The sequence below is a fragment of the Lissotriton vulgaris genome, chromosome 4_1 (assembly GCF_964263255.1).
Source record: "Lissotriton vulgaris chromosome 4_1, aLisVul1.2, whole genome shotgun sequence".
In the NCBI taxonomy this organism is placed as follows: Eukaryota; Metazoa; Chordata; class Amphibia; order Caudata; family Salamandridae; genus Lissotriton; species Lissotriton vulgaris.
This window is the reverse complement of record NC_141691.1, coordinates 1,593,454,203-1,593,473,283: the sequence shown is the minus strand read 5'-3', so window position 1 is coordinate 1,593,473,283 and position 19,081 is coordinate 1,593,454,203. Positions and strand designations below refer to the sequence as shown.

General features: G+C 43.4%; 1 protein-coding gene across 1 annotated transcript in view; it reads left to right on the top strand.

Annotated features, from left to right (window-relative positions):
* ARFGEF1 (ARF guanine nucleotide exchange factor 1) overlaps positions 1-19,081 on the top strand; it is a 1,029,389-nt gene that overhangs the window by 376,347 nt on the left and 633,961 nt on the right. The window contains exons 5-6 of the mRNA XM_086918014.1: positions 9,262-9,441; positions 13,008-13,284. Of these exons, the coding sequence (XP_086774140.1) occupies positions 9,262-9,441; positions 13,008-13,284 (457 nt within the window). The remainder of the gene's footprint in view (positions 1-9,261; positions 9,442-13,007; positions 13,285-19,081) is intronic.

Here is a 19,081-nt window from a genome sequence, read left to right as displayed (position 1 = left end):
CTGCTCTCATCCTGGCATCCCCCAGTGAATGCTGTGTTAGTTTTTCCCAGCTCCTAGTGTGCCATGAGGATGGCCTCGCAGCGCTGTTGGGAGTGTTCCGGTGCATCACACCCTGGTCTGGAGGGTGCGATCACAGCTAAAGTCTGACTCCGGGTTGTGTAACTTGAAGCATCAGTGATGGAGGCGTGGTCCACGTGCAGTGTCCTGTCTTCATGAATCGGTCACGCGTGTGCTGTAGCAGGCAGCAGCATTTCATGTGTGTGATCCAGGCGCTAGTTGAAGCGTGGTGTCCTGTTGAGGATGTACGCTAGCTATTCACCATGCTAACTCCCGGGTGTATTATGGCTGTTGACCTTTAGTGTATTATTGTGATATTGGTGTGTGTTATTCTGTTGTGGTATGCTGATTACTTCATCTGCCTGCCTCTCGGCTCTTCCATGCACGTAATATCAGGGGCTCTGAGTTCTGTAGCTACCATGAATTCAATATTTGCATAATAATAACAACGTATGGGATCTGAAAGTCCCTCTTTTACTGTAGGCTGCTTATTTATCTGTTTTCCCTTTCACATGAGTACTCTGGTGTATACTTTCTGCCCTTGTGCCCCCCTGCCTTCTCTCACTGCCGCTTACTCGACGGTCTCCAGGGGAGGGACTGCCTGAATGAACTCTGCCTTCCTGTAAACACTCGCTGCATTTTAAACGCCGTCCCTGCCAGCCCGGAGGTTTCTGTTTGCTCACAGCCCCAGGGGAGGCGGGCCCCGCTTCTAGTCACTCCCACATCTAAGGGGAAATATTTGGCCACAGGCGCTGTTACCGTGCCAGGCTGAGGGCTGCAGCGAGCCCTTTAACCATGGGATTCAATGCGTAACTAACCTAGGCCCTGCCACTATCCAAGGCGAGCACCCATGGTTTGTGACTAGAAGGAAAACGTACTTAGATGGACACTCTAGGCACATGCCCTCACGCGATTACCTAACAAATACAGACGGACACCAGCTAACTCCATGCCACCTGGACAACTCTTGGGGTTTCCACCTACAAACAATTGTAATGTCGAACTTCGGTGCAGTTTGATTAATTGAAGTGGATTCGGACTACAACTCCCAGAAGGCACTAGGTTGTTGATGCAAGATCTGCTCTATGGTATCTGTGAGATGGATGGAGCAAATGTAAATGTAGAATACCATAGAACTAACTTAACTCCATTTCTGTGCCAGTCTTAGAGACACATACACCTCCTGCCGGCCACCCATTGCAAAACCCAGCTGCATGCACAGCAGCAAACCTTAGATCCTGGGACAGCTTGATGCCTGCATAAGATCCTTCCTCCAACTTCTTGTCAAATCTCGGTCCCACACTTGCTGAACAAATGCATAGCTAACCAGGTGCCAAATCACCTAACCATTGCAACCTCACCTCTGTGGCACCCAATATGTTGGTATCTCCTCCCTCAAGGAGTGAAAGGATTGGGTGTAGGTGACCAGCAGATGTGGCATGTCCCGCTACTACACCTAGAAATCCATTGAACGTTAATGGTAGAGCTGGATAATGTTTAATACCTCTTCAAAAGTGTCTGCCGGGTGGCAGCCTCTACTAGGAAGAAAGTGCATCCCTTGTGAGGGTGGCTCTGTGTGTGTGTGGTGTGTGTGTGTGTGTGGATGTGTGTGTGTGTGTGTGTGTGTGTGTGTGTCTGTGTGTGTGTGGCTCTGTGTGTGTGTGGGTGCAAATGCAATAGGTCTTGTTTATTGTGTTGTCGGCTAATTTGTAGCTCTTTACTACACGTACTCCCGTTCACCCCTAACTCACTTCCTCCCTTCCCTGGCCTGGCCCTTCCACTCTACGTTGTGCGCTGGTGCTATTCACAGCCAGGCGTCGCTGTACACAAACGCTCTGCGGGTTTCAAGCCCCTGCCAACCAATAAATTACTTTATATAGTGCGCGTTCTGTTACTGCACAAGCACCCACCATAAACCTAGCCACAGTGCTAACATGATAATCTTCTATCACAACCTTACCGCACTAGGTAGCATCCTACAATTTTTAATAGGCTTTTACGCTTTTAATTTTGCCGTTGGCAAAATACTTTTACCCTACTTACTTTCCACGGTCCGCACACATGCCTCCCAGCACTTGTTAATCATGACTTTACATCTCACACACCTAAAATACCTCATCACAAATGACAGTATTACCAGATACTCTTTTCACAGAGTTACCATCGACCAAATAGCACTTTTATTTAAGTATTAATTATTAAAAAAAATTAAAAGCCATTGTTATTTGTAATATCACTACATCTAAGTCACGTAAATACCACACATATTGCATTACAAATGCTATAGGTGTCACATGTGCGAAAGTTAAAACTATTGGCATTGTAAATGACAAAGCTATTAATTTCACTATTTCCAAAACCAACACATAAATAAAAAATGTGTCATTTACAATACCAATAGCTCAAACTTTCCTAATGCGAGACCTATTGCATTGTAAATGCTTGTTTTCTTTTGCCTCTGCCCTCTACATCCTGTCACTTGATGGAGGCATGGAAAAATCTTGGGAATGGAATTGGGTCATTAGCAGGCAGTTGCCCTTGCTGTAGGTGATATGTCATTTCCGGTGAAGTCATAGGACTCCTTCTCTTATGGCATGAGGCTTCACCTGGCATTACTTACGTATGCAGCTATGGAAACGTTTTTCAGATTGTGTCTGGTTAATGGAAAGGGGTTTAATCAAGAAATCTGAGAGAGCTCCTGTATCCATCTGAAAATATGAAGGTACGTAACTTATTCATTTTACTCCAAATACCTGAAATCATTTGGAGTGGAGATTACAAGGGTGGCATCTGTTCAGGCCCCACTTCGGCAGAAATATGAGGTTTGTTGCTATGCTACAGACAACAGAACTACGCTGTTTAGGATTCTTGCACAAAATCCTAAGTATGAGAGTGGATCTGCTTCTCTGGGAGACAAAACTTCATCAGAGTAAAAAATAAAATGAAAATAAAGTTCAAGTGGTGGGGCATTCAGAGATTGTTCACAGTTGATCTCTGACTGTCTCAACTATAGCTGCATTAATATATTTTAGGATTGTGGAGCAGCACCCATAAAGATAGAGAGTAAATGCTTCCCTAGGTTATCTGAAAGTAGCTTTGCTTTTGCTCTTGGTTATAGGAAATGAAGAGCATTCTCATCTGCCTGGTGAAACTCATTCTTTCACCTTTTCCTGGCATTGCTGTAAAGAAGTTAATTGACAGACATTTACGAACACAGTCACCAGTTTAATAGCCTTTGAGGGTTTGTGTAGCGCACCGTGGGGTCTGAAATATTTTTATAGCAAAGTTAAATAAACCCCTATTGACTATGAGGCAATCCGAGTTAGTATCCTGCTTATCTGGAAGACCATGTCAGTGGATAATACTTAGGGTCAAAGTGTTATTTATAGGTCCACCAACACCCCCCAAAAAAATGTAGATTAAAGATCTCACATACGCCGATTGACATAGTATTTAGTACAGTTGAATATCCAAAACACACATTGGACTAAAGTGCAGTGAATTGAAAGCCTTCTTTGTCTCCCTACCTACCAGATAGCACTAGAGTTTTTTTGTGAAATGTGTACGGTTGTATTCTTCTAGAGGAGAGTTCATTCCAGATGTGTATTCCCCAGATACTAAGGGCCCTTACTCTTATCTTTGGATGTAGGATTAGCTTTCCTTTTGCTTGGATACCTGCATTTTAATCGTTGGAACCATTTTCAGAATACTTTGTTGTGGTTCTGAAACCCAAGTGCTCTGAAATAATTAGTATTTATGATGAGGCTTGGTTTTTGTTCACTAACACACCACAGAGCACTAAAGGCTTTTGAAACCAGGTAAGCATCCTCAATGAGAACACTGAAATGAGCATGACTAGTTGGTCTATGCTGTTTGCTAGTCAGTGACTTCTATCTCTTCAGGGCTCGCATGCAAAATATCTTATATTTGTGTGGCTAAAACATATTCTTTATTTTAAAGCCATGACATCTGTACAAAGGTTCTGTGTGATCTTGAAAGTAGCTCCACCTTTTAACTTATTGTCATTGTCAAATAAAAATTATCAGTACCCGCAGCGTACATTTATTTTGAAGTCTAGCTTTAGGAAGTCTACCTCTTGCTTAATCATTTTAAAGTTGCACTCACTAATTAACAATATGAACATTCTTTCAATTGTTCCACTTTTATTGCATTTGAAATTACAGGGTACATGAATGAAAGAACTTTTGTGAAGGAGTGACAACGATTTCTAGAAGTGTGCATGGTTAGTTACTTTAGGTGATGATATAGGTTTACTCAGTATATCTCCCAAGATAGTTTTTTAAAATCATTATAGAGTGTCTGCTGTGGCTATAAATATCACCAAACATGGGTAGTATAAGTGCAGGCTGGCTACATATACTAGCAAAAACCTCTCTGGTCAGGAAACACAATTCTGTGCCCTATAGTCGAAGATTGTGATAAGACTCATTGTCAACTGAATGTGGGTACAAGAGGAAACGGTACTTTGAGCAAGACGTGTCCAAAGTGGGTATTCTTTTTCTAGATTCTGCAGTCCTCTGACCCACAACTTATTCATGCTTTACGGGTCTTTTTCAACATTAGACCTTGAGGTATAGTATTGTTACAAACATGGAGCCTTGTTGAGGATCTCAAATTCATCAGTGAATCTCATCCCAACTCTGAAAAGGTTCAAAGGACAAAATAATCTAAGAAGTCTGAGAGCCTGTCTGTGATTTCAACAGCACTCAGTGTTGTTTTCATAACTCACGGAGGCTCCATTCTTACAGGTGAGTAGCTTTTACATAAAGGCCTCCTAGGAAAGAAAAGACATTGAATTCCTTTTGGGTGAGCTGGATTCCCAATCGTTGTAATTTCTCTTTGTCTCTCTTAAAGATTCTGTTTTACAAATTAATCGATAATTTATACTTGTGACATTGGGTACAGAGTTTATATCGGATAAAATTCTTGGAGAAATGATCTACTTGGATTTTACGCCTCTGATATCAGAAGGCTATTGTTGTTAGGCCTTCTATTTTGTACCTTTCACTCCAAGCTTGTTGCTGTAATGTATTCTTATGAACTGCTGTATACTTATTGAATGCTGCCTATACTTTGAAAACAAAGATAAAACTAGAACCCACCAACCTCAAACATATAAGATGACCTACACCATTGCGCATTGATGACATGTGAGTTCCTACAGTGCTGTCAGCTTATCTATTTATTGATTTGAAGTTTTCTTTAGCGTGTACAAGGCTTGGAGGTGTCGAAGCACTCAACAAAATCAATAGGGTAGTTACAACAACTGATGAATAATACAGCTGACATGGACACTGAGAAAAGCCATAACAACTAGATAGTAAAACAAAAATTATATTTACAATGCAATACAGAAAAGAAGAAGTTAATTATATGTGGAATCTCCAATGTGTAGTTATTTTAGGATTTTCTTGAAGACATTAAACAAGGTGTTTGTGAGTATCTCTGAAGGGACACTTTTATGGAAAAATCAGGAGTAGGGTTTTTGTTTATTGAACCTGGGAGGTCTAGAAGTAAGGATTCAACCTTACAATGCTATCAGCTACCTCCAGAGAGCACCGATTTTTGAGATCGGTATTTCGGGATGCCACAGTGCAAGTCTTTTTTGTGTAATGCAAGCTACCTTGTAAATACATTTGCCATTTATCAGGAGTCATTTGAGGTTGATGATATTCAATTCTGGATACGACTAGAGATTAAAGCACAATTTTTAAATCTGTTTGGGAAATTAATAGTTTGACATTTTCAAGAAGTCTGAGTTAATTTTGGGGATCTTAGTAATAACATTTATAAGAGCTTGAAGATTCTTGTTGAGAGTGATCCTTCGAGATTTAGTGCAGTCAATGATTTTGGGTTCGCAGTTTAATGTATTTAGAGAATTTAGCAATTCTTGGACCTAGGGTGAGCTATGAGGAGGAGGAGATAAGGAGTTATTAGGTCATCAGAAGATTCATCATCAGGTTCTCAAGCGACAGCCATGACAGTCACTAGAACCATGACTTGGATGTCCTTTAGAATTTCGTCTAGGAAGAGAATGCCTACTTGGGACCCAATGTCTAGTTAAGTCTGTTGTTCACCTGCATAAATATGGTGGGCAACTTTCAAGTTCTTTAAGATTGTGAGCAGAGGTCCCATGTGTAGGTTAAAGAGAATTAGAAAAGTGTGTATGCTTGAGGAACCCTTTGACTCCTGATTGAAAGTTGTCTAGGAGGTTGTTGTTATCAATTAATTGTTTTGAGTTTAGTTGAGACACAGCTGTGCAGGACCTTTGCAAGGAACGGAAATTAGACTCTGGCCGCAGTTGTTCAGGTCTTCTAGGTCAGCTCCTGGCTTTTTCAAACGTAGGGAAGCTTCTTATTTGTAAATAGTTTAGAAATTCTTGGATCAGAGAGAAATTGGTCAGCTGCGTCCAATGGGGAGAGATGTGGTAGCTGCGGGAGAGGTGATTTCTTTCAGTAAGGTGGAAGGACTTTGGTCCGCAACGTATTCTCCCGGTCTTGTGTTAGCTATTATCTTGATGAGTTTCCTTTGGTTGTTCGGTGACTTCTCAGAACTCAACCCAGGAATCATTGTTCTTTAGGGTACAAAATAGGAGTTTGTTGTTTTCTGATTTGCCTGGCAGCAATATTTTATCTTTTTAATCTTCTCAGCATAGAAGTCTGAAAACTCCTCACAGCTTCTTTGGAGTAGTCAGCTGCAATTTTGTTGGTCACCCCTGTTTATTCTGGACGATGTCAAAATGTGTTTTTGGGTTGTTTTCTCGCTTTGTCTAATTGATATATGACGAAAGAGGCTTTAACCTCAAATATGCTGTTTTTGTACCCTGTTTTTCGAAACAAAGTAGCGTCCGAGTCATGGTTGAGGGATCTTTTGTCCACCTTCTTTCCAGTGACCTAAGCTGCTTCTTCTTTCATTTAGTTCCTTATTGTACTGATTTGAATATATATATTTTTTTCATTTTGAAATTCATGGGACCTTTTTTGTCCATTATGTGTGCCGACGTTTCATTGTAGTAAGGGGTTAGGAGAGTAGCCGTTTGCAACCTGTTTGAGGGTTAAAGATGTGACCTGATTCTTTTAGCAAGGCCATTGCAATTCATTTGTCTTGTGTCTCCGATTTATTTTGATCTGCAGACTTGGCTCTTGATTGTTGATTTTTCAGATGTAAGGTAAAAAGAAGGTTGTGCTGGTTAGACCAGTAAACCTGAAAATGGCATCAATTAATAGGTTCCCTTCTTTAGAATTCAACAGGTCAAGACTAGAGCCCATAATAGGAGTTGGAATGTTGCAGGTTTGTGTTAGGTCATAGTTCTTTACGAAGGCATTCACTTGGGCTACCTGAAAGTTCATAGGGTCGCTCTGATGGGGATAGAAGTATCCCACAATAAGGATGCTGGTGAAAGAGAATGTTCAGGGATGTGCTCAATTCATTTCTTAAGATAGATTTGGTTGTCTACCTGTGAGTGGTAATTATGCAGTACTTTCTAGGTTTGGAGTCTCCTGTGCGGATTTCGACTCCCAGACATTCGTACATGGAGTTGTTACCAACTTTAGGATTAAGCTTCTCTGAATGCCTGCGATGCATCCTTTGGAGCGGCCCTCAAGATCTAAATGTTTGATTGAGCAGTCGGGCCAATGTGTCAATCAGTGGAGTTGAATATTCATTTGGACAGGTTTCTCCTATGAATAGATGTCAATGTTGCATGTTAGGATCACTGTAGCAATCTCTATGCAGTGTTTTACACATCCTAAGATATGTAGTAGTAGCAGCAATGGTGGTATGATTTGCAGTGGTAGAAACGGGAATCAGATTACCTAGATTAGGCCTTTTCTCAATTGGTGTGACCTATATTTCCTGTTATCTTCTGTAGTCTGCATGACGTTGGTGTCTTTGGTTGGTTGAATGGAATTGTTCTAACTGTAAGCTTCTAGAAGTGAGTTGATGTCCTCATCCAAGCAATGGCGGCAAGCTCGATTTGGGTAGTTAACTTTGTTGTTTGTTGATGTGGAAGGTCAAGTCAACAAGGGAGAGGTGAGGAGTTTTTTGATTTTCAGAATTGTGAAGTTAGTCTATTTCAGATTAGCAGTTAGAGAGCTATTTTCTCAGATTATGTTATCCAGTTTCGCCAAATATTGAGGATAGACAGAGATAGTCTGTAGGGGAAAACTGTGTGTTGGGGAAGGGGATAAAACTATTAGTAGAATGGACGGTTGGATAAAACTATGACTATATTATTAATATGATTATTATTAAAAATGTCCCTAGCAGTTAGCAAAGATGGCATCCTTCTTAAAGAATGCTTAAGGAGTCAGGTGGTGGGATAGTGATGGGGTGGAGCATCTCAAAGGGGATGTCTGAGGAAATTTCACTCCAAGAAATCCAAAAGTTAAATTATGGAGGCTGGCCTAGGAAGGCTGCAAAATTGTCCACTAGGATATCCATTGAGGATAGTTTAGAGAGAGGCAAAATGGCAGCCCCCATAGAAAAAAATGTGTATAGAGGATTGCAGGCATTCCTACAGATCTGATTCAGACAGGAGACTCCATATTTTGCAAGCAAAAGATGGCTTTATTTCAACTTACTCCCACCTAAAATTGCTTCTGCTACAATATATGTGAATAGGCAAAATGTATTACCCAGATGTGTTTTTTTTAATATCCCACTTTTAAAGTGTTGTTATGTATGAGATTGGGACTCCCTCTTCAGCCTTGATCCCACTTAGCTTTAAACACAATTGTAGTCCCTCTGCAGTTTGATTTCTATCAATTAGAGGGGATGCCCTATTCACTTTCATTGCTTACAAACGTCCACGTCAGTGCCCTTAAGAAATGATTTGTAGTTTCCTCTTTCAAATACTGGAAATACAAAGAGCGATATAATTGTATGGCAAAAATGTAGTTCACTTTTGTAGGATTTAGGTTGATAAGTGCATAGCATTTAGATAGAGTGAATTGTTTTGTATGAAATGCTTCAGTTCTACATATGCAAATGGTCAGTTTGTTGGCTTAAGAGAGATTTGTAGAGAAGTGTTAGTGTGTTACATTTCACAGTACATCATGAGAGGTCTCTCTGTTTCAAAAGCATCTGACCCTTGGTTCTTTCTTTCCCAATGCACTGTCTGTTGGTATGGCCTACTTGTTCAGATAGAAAATATTTTTAATTTGAATTGTTGTTTACTTGCAGGCGTTGCTCACAGCAGTAACATCTCAACACATAGAAATTCACGAAGGAACGGTGCTACAGGCTGTGAGAACATGCTACAATATCTACCTTGGAAGCAAAAACCTCATAAATCAGACTACGGCGAAAGCCACCCTGACACAAATGTTAAATGTTATATTTGCACGAATGGAAAATCAAGCAGTAAGTTTCGACAATCATTTACTAAGGTCTGTTTGTGCTTTTACTGTGAACATTTCATGTGTTGAAGCTATAGATGATATTACAGGACAAACCAAAACGCTGATAAGGCACAGGGCAAATAATAGATAATGATTCTCTTCCGACGTTTATGTGGGTAAGGGGAGCTAACGCTTGCTTGTTTGTGTGTTTTGGGATGAGGGTGGCTGTGACAAAAAATTGTGTGCCTGTGTGCGTTTGTAAGCTTGTTGTTGATTGTTCCTACTTTTGTTGCGCTGTGCCTCTTTGGTGTGGACATATGAAGGAAGTTCGCACTGTCACTATGCTGCAACTCTTTAATGAATGAGAGACCCTCCTAGAGATTCATGTAACCTGCGCGGTAAGGAGCGCTTATTCAGGTAACAGTTCTCCTTCTGTGAGGTCAAAATTTTGAAAGAAGTCTATGTGTTGGTCTGTTGGTTGGGACCCACTCAGTTTCATTTGTGGATCTTTCACAGCTTAGATGTAGTTTCCAGAGCTTTCATTGTCATTTGACACAAAGGGTCACAGTGGCTCAACTCAGATAGCCTCACATTCACTAACCTCTGCTGGAGATCATGGTCCTATTGTTTGATCATCGCAAAGTGTCTGCTCCTCTGAGGCCAGAAGACGGGCAGAGGGAGATAATGCTCCTGGGACGGGATTAGATCAAGGAAGACTCATATGTGCCCTATATGTGGGCAAGAGAACTCGACCAGGAGGGAAGTAAAAACATACCAGAAATGTTTTCACCCGAGTCTCAGGAGTTCCTCTGCCTCAGACTGTCATGGTGGATGATATGACACTTTTTTATCACGTGGCAAATGACGAAAGATGGGAGCCCAGAAAAGATACCTCTGTTTGTTACTTTTCAAGGCTGTGACCCTGAAAATTGCTTATATTCACACATCACGCCATCTCTGGGCTATCTGGCTGCTGGGGCTGAGCTACTACCTAGAGAATAAGCCATTAAATCATTTGACCTTACTAGCAAAGACGACTTTCACCTGACTCAGCTACAAGAAACCGGTGAAGGAATCTGTGGAATGAGAAAATACGCACATTGAATCATTATTTTTTTTTAGGCAAAGATGCAAAGGCATTTTATGTCGCTACCACTATATCAACTGTATTATGTGTTCAATGATTTGATGAAGATAACGATTATGGAGTATTATGAGACAAGATTACAAATCAATTATGTTTCCTTGAAGTGTGTGAGGGTAGCTTCCTTTCTGATAAGCATGAAAGATTTCAGTTTGAAGGGCTGGCTGGGCTCTGACCCAAGCAGAAAATGCTACTCCGTATTTTTCAACCCCAAACTTTCTTTTTTTAAATTAGCTATGCGGTACAAAATAGCCCTAATTGAGGTATAGACCACCCTTTCCCTTCATTGAGCATTATTGAGGCTCGCCGAACCAGAGGGCACAATCTACGGCCTAGCAGGATTTAAGCCTCAAGCAAACTTAAGTTGCAAATGTTCACATGGTTAAAGGCATTTCATCCCACCATATATGTTATATAAAAAGTACAGTAAAATGGTGGAGTTCCTGTTGGAAGGTTTGCCACTCATTGCCTGTGGTCCCAGATTGTGGGACCTCCGTTTTATCCAGACGTAGCAAACTTAGATCTTGCTGTCATCCCTCAGGGGGGCCTTGGGCCTTACATTGTTTGCATCTTCACGCATGAGTGGATCTCCCACTCCCTCATGTCCCTCATGCTCTTCCCCTTATTAAACCTCTGTCCGCTTCGTACTCTCCTCTGTACATTGTAAACATGTGTAACAAGTACCACAGGATTGTTTAGTTAGTTTCTATTTTGTTGGCTCTCTCTCATATTGTAATGGTGCATCGAGGGACACGTAGAGTTTAAGATAAATGTAATTTTATAATGGGGGAAGATGTATCTGAATATACTGAGGATTATGCCGCAAACTTGTGGAAAGATGTGTTTTTTCTTTAGAAATTTGAAGATCTTGGCTTCCGGTAAAGCTTTGTTGAGACTCATAAATTGTTAATCTTTGAAAATGCAGACCTTAGCCTACCGTGCACTCCCTTGGTGGCAATGTTGGGATATGTGTGAAGCGTACCAACCACAAGGAGAACGCTGACAGCGATGTTGCTCTTACTGGCAAAACGCCGGGTGGCAATACACTGGGGGAAGTTAGCACCAGCGGCCATTAAAGATTGGGTTGTAGTTGTCACTTACTGTCGGGACGCATGAAGTGCTACTGAGAGCTGTTGCTGGCTCGATCCCGCCCAAGGGACATATGGTCTCTATTCACACACTGGCTTGGATCTGTGGATGGGGCTGCACTATAGTACTCACTTTCCACTCTTAACGACACAGAGAAAACACTGGGTACTGCTGCCATCACAATAACAGGGCTCCTGCTGTAGATGCCTGGAAGTAGCTATATGGTGTTGCTGTGGGGAGCTATTTCACTATGGGACGTGTGTTTGAAATGTAATCTGACCTACAAAGGACACAATGCGGCAGAGAACAAATAAGTGTAATGTACTGCGTAACTGATGGTAACAAATTGACAAGCTGAAAACTGCAAATGTTGTTATGTTTGTTGGTAACTGTTCAAAAAACTCAATAAATATAATTAAAAAAAAAAAAATCTTTGAAAATGCAATAAAAAGATTTTGACAAAAAAAGTTCAGTAAATGACGCGTTCCAAGAAGCAGCTTTTGTGTATGTACAGCGTGGTGAACTCACTCGGTATAATGGCCTGGTCAACACTTTAAAGCTGCCTGTGACGAGTTGCATGTTTTGCAGCTAATAATGTATGCTGCCCATATGTCTCCTCATATGCTCTTCACTGTTATCATCCTTGTGTGCATGCTTCAGAGCTCCATAATGTGACGTATTGGCACTAAATAAAATAGAAAAAATGCTTAAAACGTGTGTATTTAAATGGAGATTTTAAATTGTGGATTTTATACTAGATAATTGTGCAAATTGTATTAATGTCTTGCCAATGCCATTACCATGGCTTTGAAGCGCTCTGTGTGTGGTAGTTATCAAGTTTGTTTCTAGTTTGGCTGGACTCTGGGTGTATTATTTGGGTGTCAGAGCGGCGTGGCTAGATGGAGTTAATGGTTCCTTATGCATGCCTTAAGTTGTTAGCCTGCTCATCATGTGGCTGTTAGGAAAAGTATTAATTAGTTATTTCTGAGTACGCTGTATGTTTAAACTGATTTGGATGCATGCTAGCATCTGCTTCCTATTTCTGAGGTCCAGCGCTGGGAAGCCCCGTTGTTGAGGCAGCTGTAAAAATCCCTTAACATAACCCGTGGTGTTCTTTGAAATGTGTTCTCTCTAAAGTGTGGACATTTTAAAGAGAATACTTTCTATTGAGATACCTTTCGCTGTATTCTATAGTGATCCTGTCTCTAGCACATTTATTCAGGTAATTTCAATGAACTTTTCCTCATTTCTTAGCTTTTTATGAATGAGAGTTCAATATTTATATGATAAGCGTTCCTCATGAAGTCTTTTAATGTCAGTGCAACAATCTAAGTTGGATGATTTCTCTTTTTTAGCTTCAGGAAGCCAAGCAGATGGAGAAGGAACGACACAGGCATCAGCACCACTTACAGCAGTCACCCCTCAGCCACCATGAGCTTGAATCACCTGAAATGAGTCACATTACAGAGCAAAGTGTGGACCACCTAACTCAAGAACAGGATGGGGAACTTGAAAACCATGCAAATAATGTGGATATGAGCCTTCAGGAAGAAATCGGAGCAGAAAATGGTTTTGATGTTTCCAGTGCAGAAAATGAACAAATAGAAGCTGACCTGGAGATAAGAACAGAAAGTAATTGGTGTATTTCATTAAGTATTACGTTTATATTGTATTTTTCAGAGGCCGCCTCAGGTAGAATGGAAAAAATAGTTTCAACTATATGGTGTGAAGGGCAGTATTCCAGGACGTCTGACAGTTGTTGATAGAACTACATTCTTTTTCTTGTGATTCACTTTGCTAGGAATTTTGCTGGACTCGCACCGGAATTTATTTAATGATAGCTTTCTCTGAATCAGATGATAAAACATACCTGTAATGTCTTTCACCCTGGTTGCAAAGGCCAAGTTTGCTTACCATTTTTGCCACTTTACATGAGCTCAATATTTTTTGGCAGAATATTCTGAGGTATTGTTCTATTGTGCATATTCTTTAGGAAATTGATACAGAGCACAAAACTCAAAGTTTGGGAATAGGGGAATAAATAAGGGTGGTGTAATTTTCTGCTACAGTATCTTGTTTTCCTGGAATAATGTTCCAGGTAAAGGATGGAACAGTGTTCTTCAATACTTTTACTGTTAATATTTTGAGTTCAATACTGTCTAGGCATAATATTCTGGGAATATGTTTGTGTAGTTGTAGATGCACATGCTCTGCATACTCCTTCCATCCAGTATTGTGCTTGGACATGTGCAGATTGTTTTTATTCGAAGAAGTCTTTGAAGCCACGAGATATAGGGACTCATTTTGCCTTTGGGTTCGGCCGTGTATCACCTGAGCTCTGGGTTGATGCTTTGTTATGTTCGTCATCGGACATTTTCAGTTCATCCACTTTAATTGGCACAAACAATCACCAATTGTGTTCGGTTCCCCCTCGTTGGGACCTTCGTCGGGCTCAGTAACTGGATTTCAACTTACCAGCTCTTTTCAGGGTCCAGCCCCTCCTGGCGTCTTTTACTCTGTCCTTCTTTCCAAAAATGCAGACTTAGTGATGGAAAAGACTAATTTTCTGTATTGTCCTCAGTGTCACTCTAAATACCCTTGGACTGACCACCACCTGGTCTGCGACTCAATCTTTTGTTGGAGCATTACAAAACCACCTGCTCCGCCTCCCTCACATTCTAGTTCAAAAGAGCTTGAGATACTAATGTGATCAGCGCCACCCTCCATGCACCATGGAGCACTGACAGGAAGAGGACACCCCTGATACGTTTAGGTACTGCTGCATAGAGGAGGAGTCAGAGCCTGGGCCTGTTAGCACACAGCCCCTCCAGTTCAGCACCGAGTTGAGCTCCCACTCAGAGTCAGAGAGAAAGGAACAGCAAGTCCAACAGGTACATCAACACAGCAAAACTTCAACCCTGAGTACTCCCTCTGATCCTCCCCACCACCGTTTTCAGGCCTAGCACAGCTTAAGTAAGGGCCGGGCAATTAGCCACAAAGCCCAGAAACAGGCTTTCAGTCCTCCCCTGCCTGCAGGCCGTGGCTGGCCCCAACAGAAGGCCTCTGAGACGATTTTGATACAAGTCCCATCCTGTTTTGACTCTGGCACTGAAAGTGCCTTCAAAGACCACTTTGGCTCCAAAACAACACTTGGTGCCGAAAGTCACTTCGGTGCCCAGGGACAAAAAGACTCCCTTGGCATCAAGTCGACCGACACCCAAAGCCCCATCATCTGTGGGTTCTGAGGAACTGGATCAGTCCATCCTTAAGCGTCTCCAGGAGGAGTTCAACACTCAAAAGCAAAGACTTTGCATCCACCCACAGACAGGGAGGATCATCTCAAAGCCACCTCCTAAGGTGGAGGACATTCTTCCCTGCAAGAAACTTTGATGAGGAACTCGCATTGGAGCCTTCACCTCCACCTGAGCTGACGAAACACCAGGACAGGGGCATTAGCCCACTACCACTTTGTCCCCTGATCATCCTCCTCCTTCTCCACCACCACCACATGGATCCCCACCGGCTCCTTCAACAGAGGGTTCTCCACATTCTTCCTATGGGGTGGACCCTCTAGACCCATACAATACTCTATATGATCCTGAGCCTAGAGATGACCCATGGGGCTACTACAGTGTTGATCCCCCGGGGACATGGCTCCAGATCTCTACCCCCCAAACTTTCCCCTTCTGATGACACCACCTCTTACCATGAGGTCATCCACAGGGCAACCACATTCCATAAGGTCGATCTGCAAAGTGTTCAAGATGACAAGGACTTCCTCATTGAAATGCTGTCCACTACTCTACAAGCCTTCCAGTTCCTGCCCATGGTAAAGGGCATGCTCAAGATTGCACCTGACACCTTCAAAAAGACCTTGAAAGCAATACAAGTGACACTCAGGATAGATAAGAAATAAAAACCGTCACCCTCTAACCTACCCTATATCCGGGGACAGCTTCTACCAGACTCTTGGATAGTCCACACTGCACATAAGCGTGCTAACGCCCAGGGTACCAACAATGTCCCACTGTAAGATAAGTAGAGTAGTGTCGCCACTCAGTTGGTAATTCACTAGAGGATCGCTAACTCAGTTGGATTACTCTCTCGCTCTGATTGGGCCCACTTGGATGAGATGGATGGACTCAATCAGCATCTCCCAGAGCAGTATAATCAGCATGGCCATGAGCTGGTGTTGAAGGGAAATATAATTTCTAACACCACCATCTGGTGCGCTGATTCTACAGCCATGGACATTAACTCTAGTGTCTTCATCAGATGTCATACTACACCTGTCGGGGAAGACTGCAGGGGTTCCTCCCACAGTGTTAAAGAATCCGCTCCAACCAGTGGGTCCTTTCCATCGTCAAGCAGGGTTTCTGCTTAGTACTCACTGCAACGCAATCAAACATCCATCTCCCCGCAAGCGCACACTATCCCCAGAACACCAGCGCCTCCTTCAGGAGGTACAGACTCTCCTCATTAATGGTGCACTATAGCTTGGGCAGCCACTTCAGCACAGCAAAGGAGTGTACTCCCTTTACTCCCTTATCCCAAAGGACGGGACACTCAGGCCTATACTCAACCTCAGGACCCTCAAGAAGTACATCCTATCAGAGCATCTTCTACCTAGTTACGCTGCATGGCGTCATCCCCCTGCAGTAGCAAGGTTACTTCATGACCGCTCTCGGCCCAAAGGACGCCTATTTCTACATCTCAATCAAATCTGCTCACCGTCTATACCTGCAGTTCGTTGTAAGGGGTGAACATTTTCAGTTCAAAATGCTGCCCTTCGGGGTCACTAGGTCCCTAACCAGGGTGTTCACAAAATGCCTTACTGTACTAGCTGCTCATATCAGGAAAGGAGGCATGTACATGTTTCCTTACTTGAACGACTGGCTGGTCAAGAGTGCTTACAGACAACAGTGCCTTACACACACTCAGACTACCAAAGATCTCCCACCTCAATACGGTGAAGTTCCAGCTTCAGCCCTTTCAGATACAATGGTTCCAGGGTGCAGTTCTTAACAAAGTCACTGGGAAAGCCTACCCAAATCAAGCATGGCCCACTTTTTCAGCCAGATTACAATTTAACTGTCAGAATCATGATGTGCATCTTCTGCATGATGGCCTCTTGTATTGCTATACTTCCCATGTGAGGTTATACATGGGAAGTATAGCACTTGGAAGGTCTAGTGTTGATTACAGTAGACAATCTGTTGCAGAGCCATCCTTTTCTCGACCCACACCCGCAGCTGACCACCACGACACCTCCCTCATGGGATGAGGGACTCCTCTGCACGATATGACGATTCTGGGCATGTGGGCACCCCAAAAACTGGATTTTCACATTAACTACCTGGTGCTACCGGCTACCCAGCTAGCTCTCAAGACTTTCTTCTGCCAGGTTCAACACAAGATAGTCCTTGTCAGAATTGACAATATGACCCCCATGTACTACCTCCAGAAAGAAGGAGGCTCAGCAGCTGTCAGCGCTAGTGCAGGGCATTGGATGTTGGGCTTTTCCTCACAAGATACATCCAATACCAGAGGTGTGGGAGTGCACAATAATTTTGCAGACCTGCTCAGCCTGATACTGCAAAAAGTCCACTAGTGAATGCTCCACCAGCAAGCCCTTCTCCCGTACTTTTGTTGTGGGGGTTCGTCCTAAAATGCCAAATGCCCAAGCTTTTCCTCCTGTTTCCCACTCCCACAGTCCATGAGTAATGCACTATGGATGAACTAGTTGAGGATATTTGCCTATGCTTTTCCTCCTCTTCCTCTCCTTCCAAACGTGGTTTGGAACCTTCTGCAAGTGTCCCTCACTTCATCCTGGTGGCTCCCACGTGGGTCAGACAAACCCTTGTTCGCAACCCTTCTCGTCGTATCTGTAATCCCCCACAAACTGCACAATCAGCCAGACCGCCTAACACAGAAGAAGGACACAGTCAGGCACCCAAACCACAGAACGCTCAATCTAGCAATTTGTTCTCCTGGGGTCTTAGAGCACGGGTACTCATAGTACAGCCCGCAGGCCGCCAGCGGCTCGGCAAGCCTTCCTGTGCGGCCCGCGGACCTTGCAGACATGTACCTGTGTTATTTTTATTTTTTGTAAAGTGTCTGCAAACACTGCAGGTTGCTGATTTATGGGGGCCGGGTGATTTAAGGCATAGAGTGGAGATGCAGGGGCGCTACGAAGAGGTCAAATACAACAAGGCCTCATTAACAATTAAATGGTCTTGGAAAGACCTGTGAAGTACTCCGGTGACTGGCGCCAAAGGGGGGCTTTGATTTTTTTTTTTTTTTTTAAATATATTTTTATTGCAGGAATTAGTAAATCGTTACAATATCGACCAGCATTGTATCACAAGCAATATCAACATAGTAAAACCCTCTGGCCCCCCACCGTAAGTTTCGTACACAGCCATCCGGCCCACAACCCTGGGGTCGGGCGGCGAAATGCAATGGGGGCTCAGCAGGATGCTTGAGCTGGTCCGGATGATCCACTGTCCGTCATCTGCTTTTCCAAACAAGCCTATAAACCCACGAGAAAACCCCCACCCTCAAAATGCTACTAACCAAAAGAAACCCCACCCAACCCCGCCACCAGCGCCTGGGAGCTACCGCCACAGGATCTGCCATGGGACCCACGGGGAAAGCAATAGGACTAACAGTGCAAATGTTTACCGGGACTCGGGGCGAGTCGCTTCTTCACCTTCAGAGTCGCTGGGGGCACAATAATCCCTGAGGGCCTGCACCAACATTTCCCACTCCAACGCGGCTTCCTGCGCCTTCTCATTACGCTGCCTCCAAGCTAGTTGATATCTCAGCGCGCTCTCCCCCGCCGCCCACTTCAAAAGCTCACTGTGCCATCTGCTGCCTGTCGGACCAACTCGTGCCTTCCAGTTCCTGGTCACCTCTCGTTTAGCAAGGAGGAGCCCTAGGTCGATAAATTTACTAGAAATTTTATTCCTGGGGGTATGGGGGAACCAGTGTAGGAGCCCCACCGCCGCATCAAATGATAAGGATCTCCCCGTCACCTCCTCCAGGGTCTTCTCTACTTCCTGCCAGTAAGATGACAATCCCGGACAGGCCCATAACATATGTAGGAGGTCCGCTTCCTGAGCTGGGCACCTAGGGCATTCCGCCGAATTCGTGGCAAAATATCGCCTAATTTTCACTGGGGTCAGGTACGCTCTATGGAGAACGTAATAGTGGACCAGCTGGAAACGGGCGTTACGTGTGCCCTTCCAGGCTCGTCTCACCAACTGGGCCCAGGTCGTCTCCGGGATCTCCCTGCCAATGTCCTCCTCCCAGCGGTTTCTCAGAGTGGTGAGAGGAGCCAACCCTTCGTTAATCAACCTGCCGTAAAGGCAAGTGACTGCCTTCACCGTGCCCGCAGACATCATCACGTACTGGCACACCTGAGATA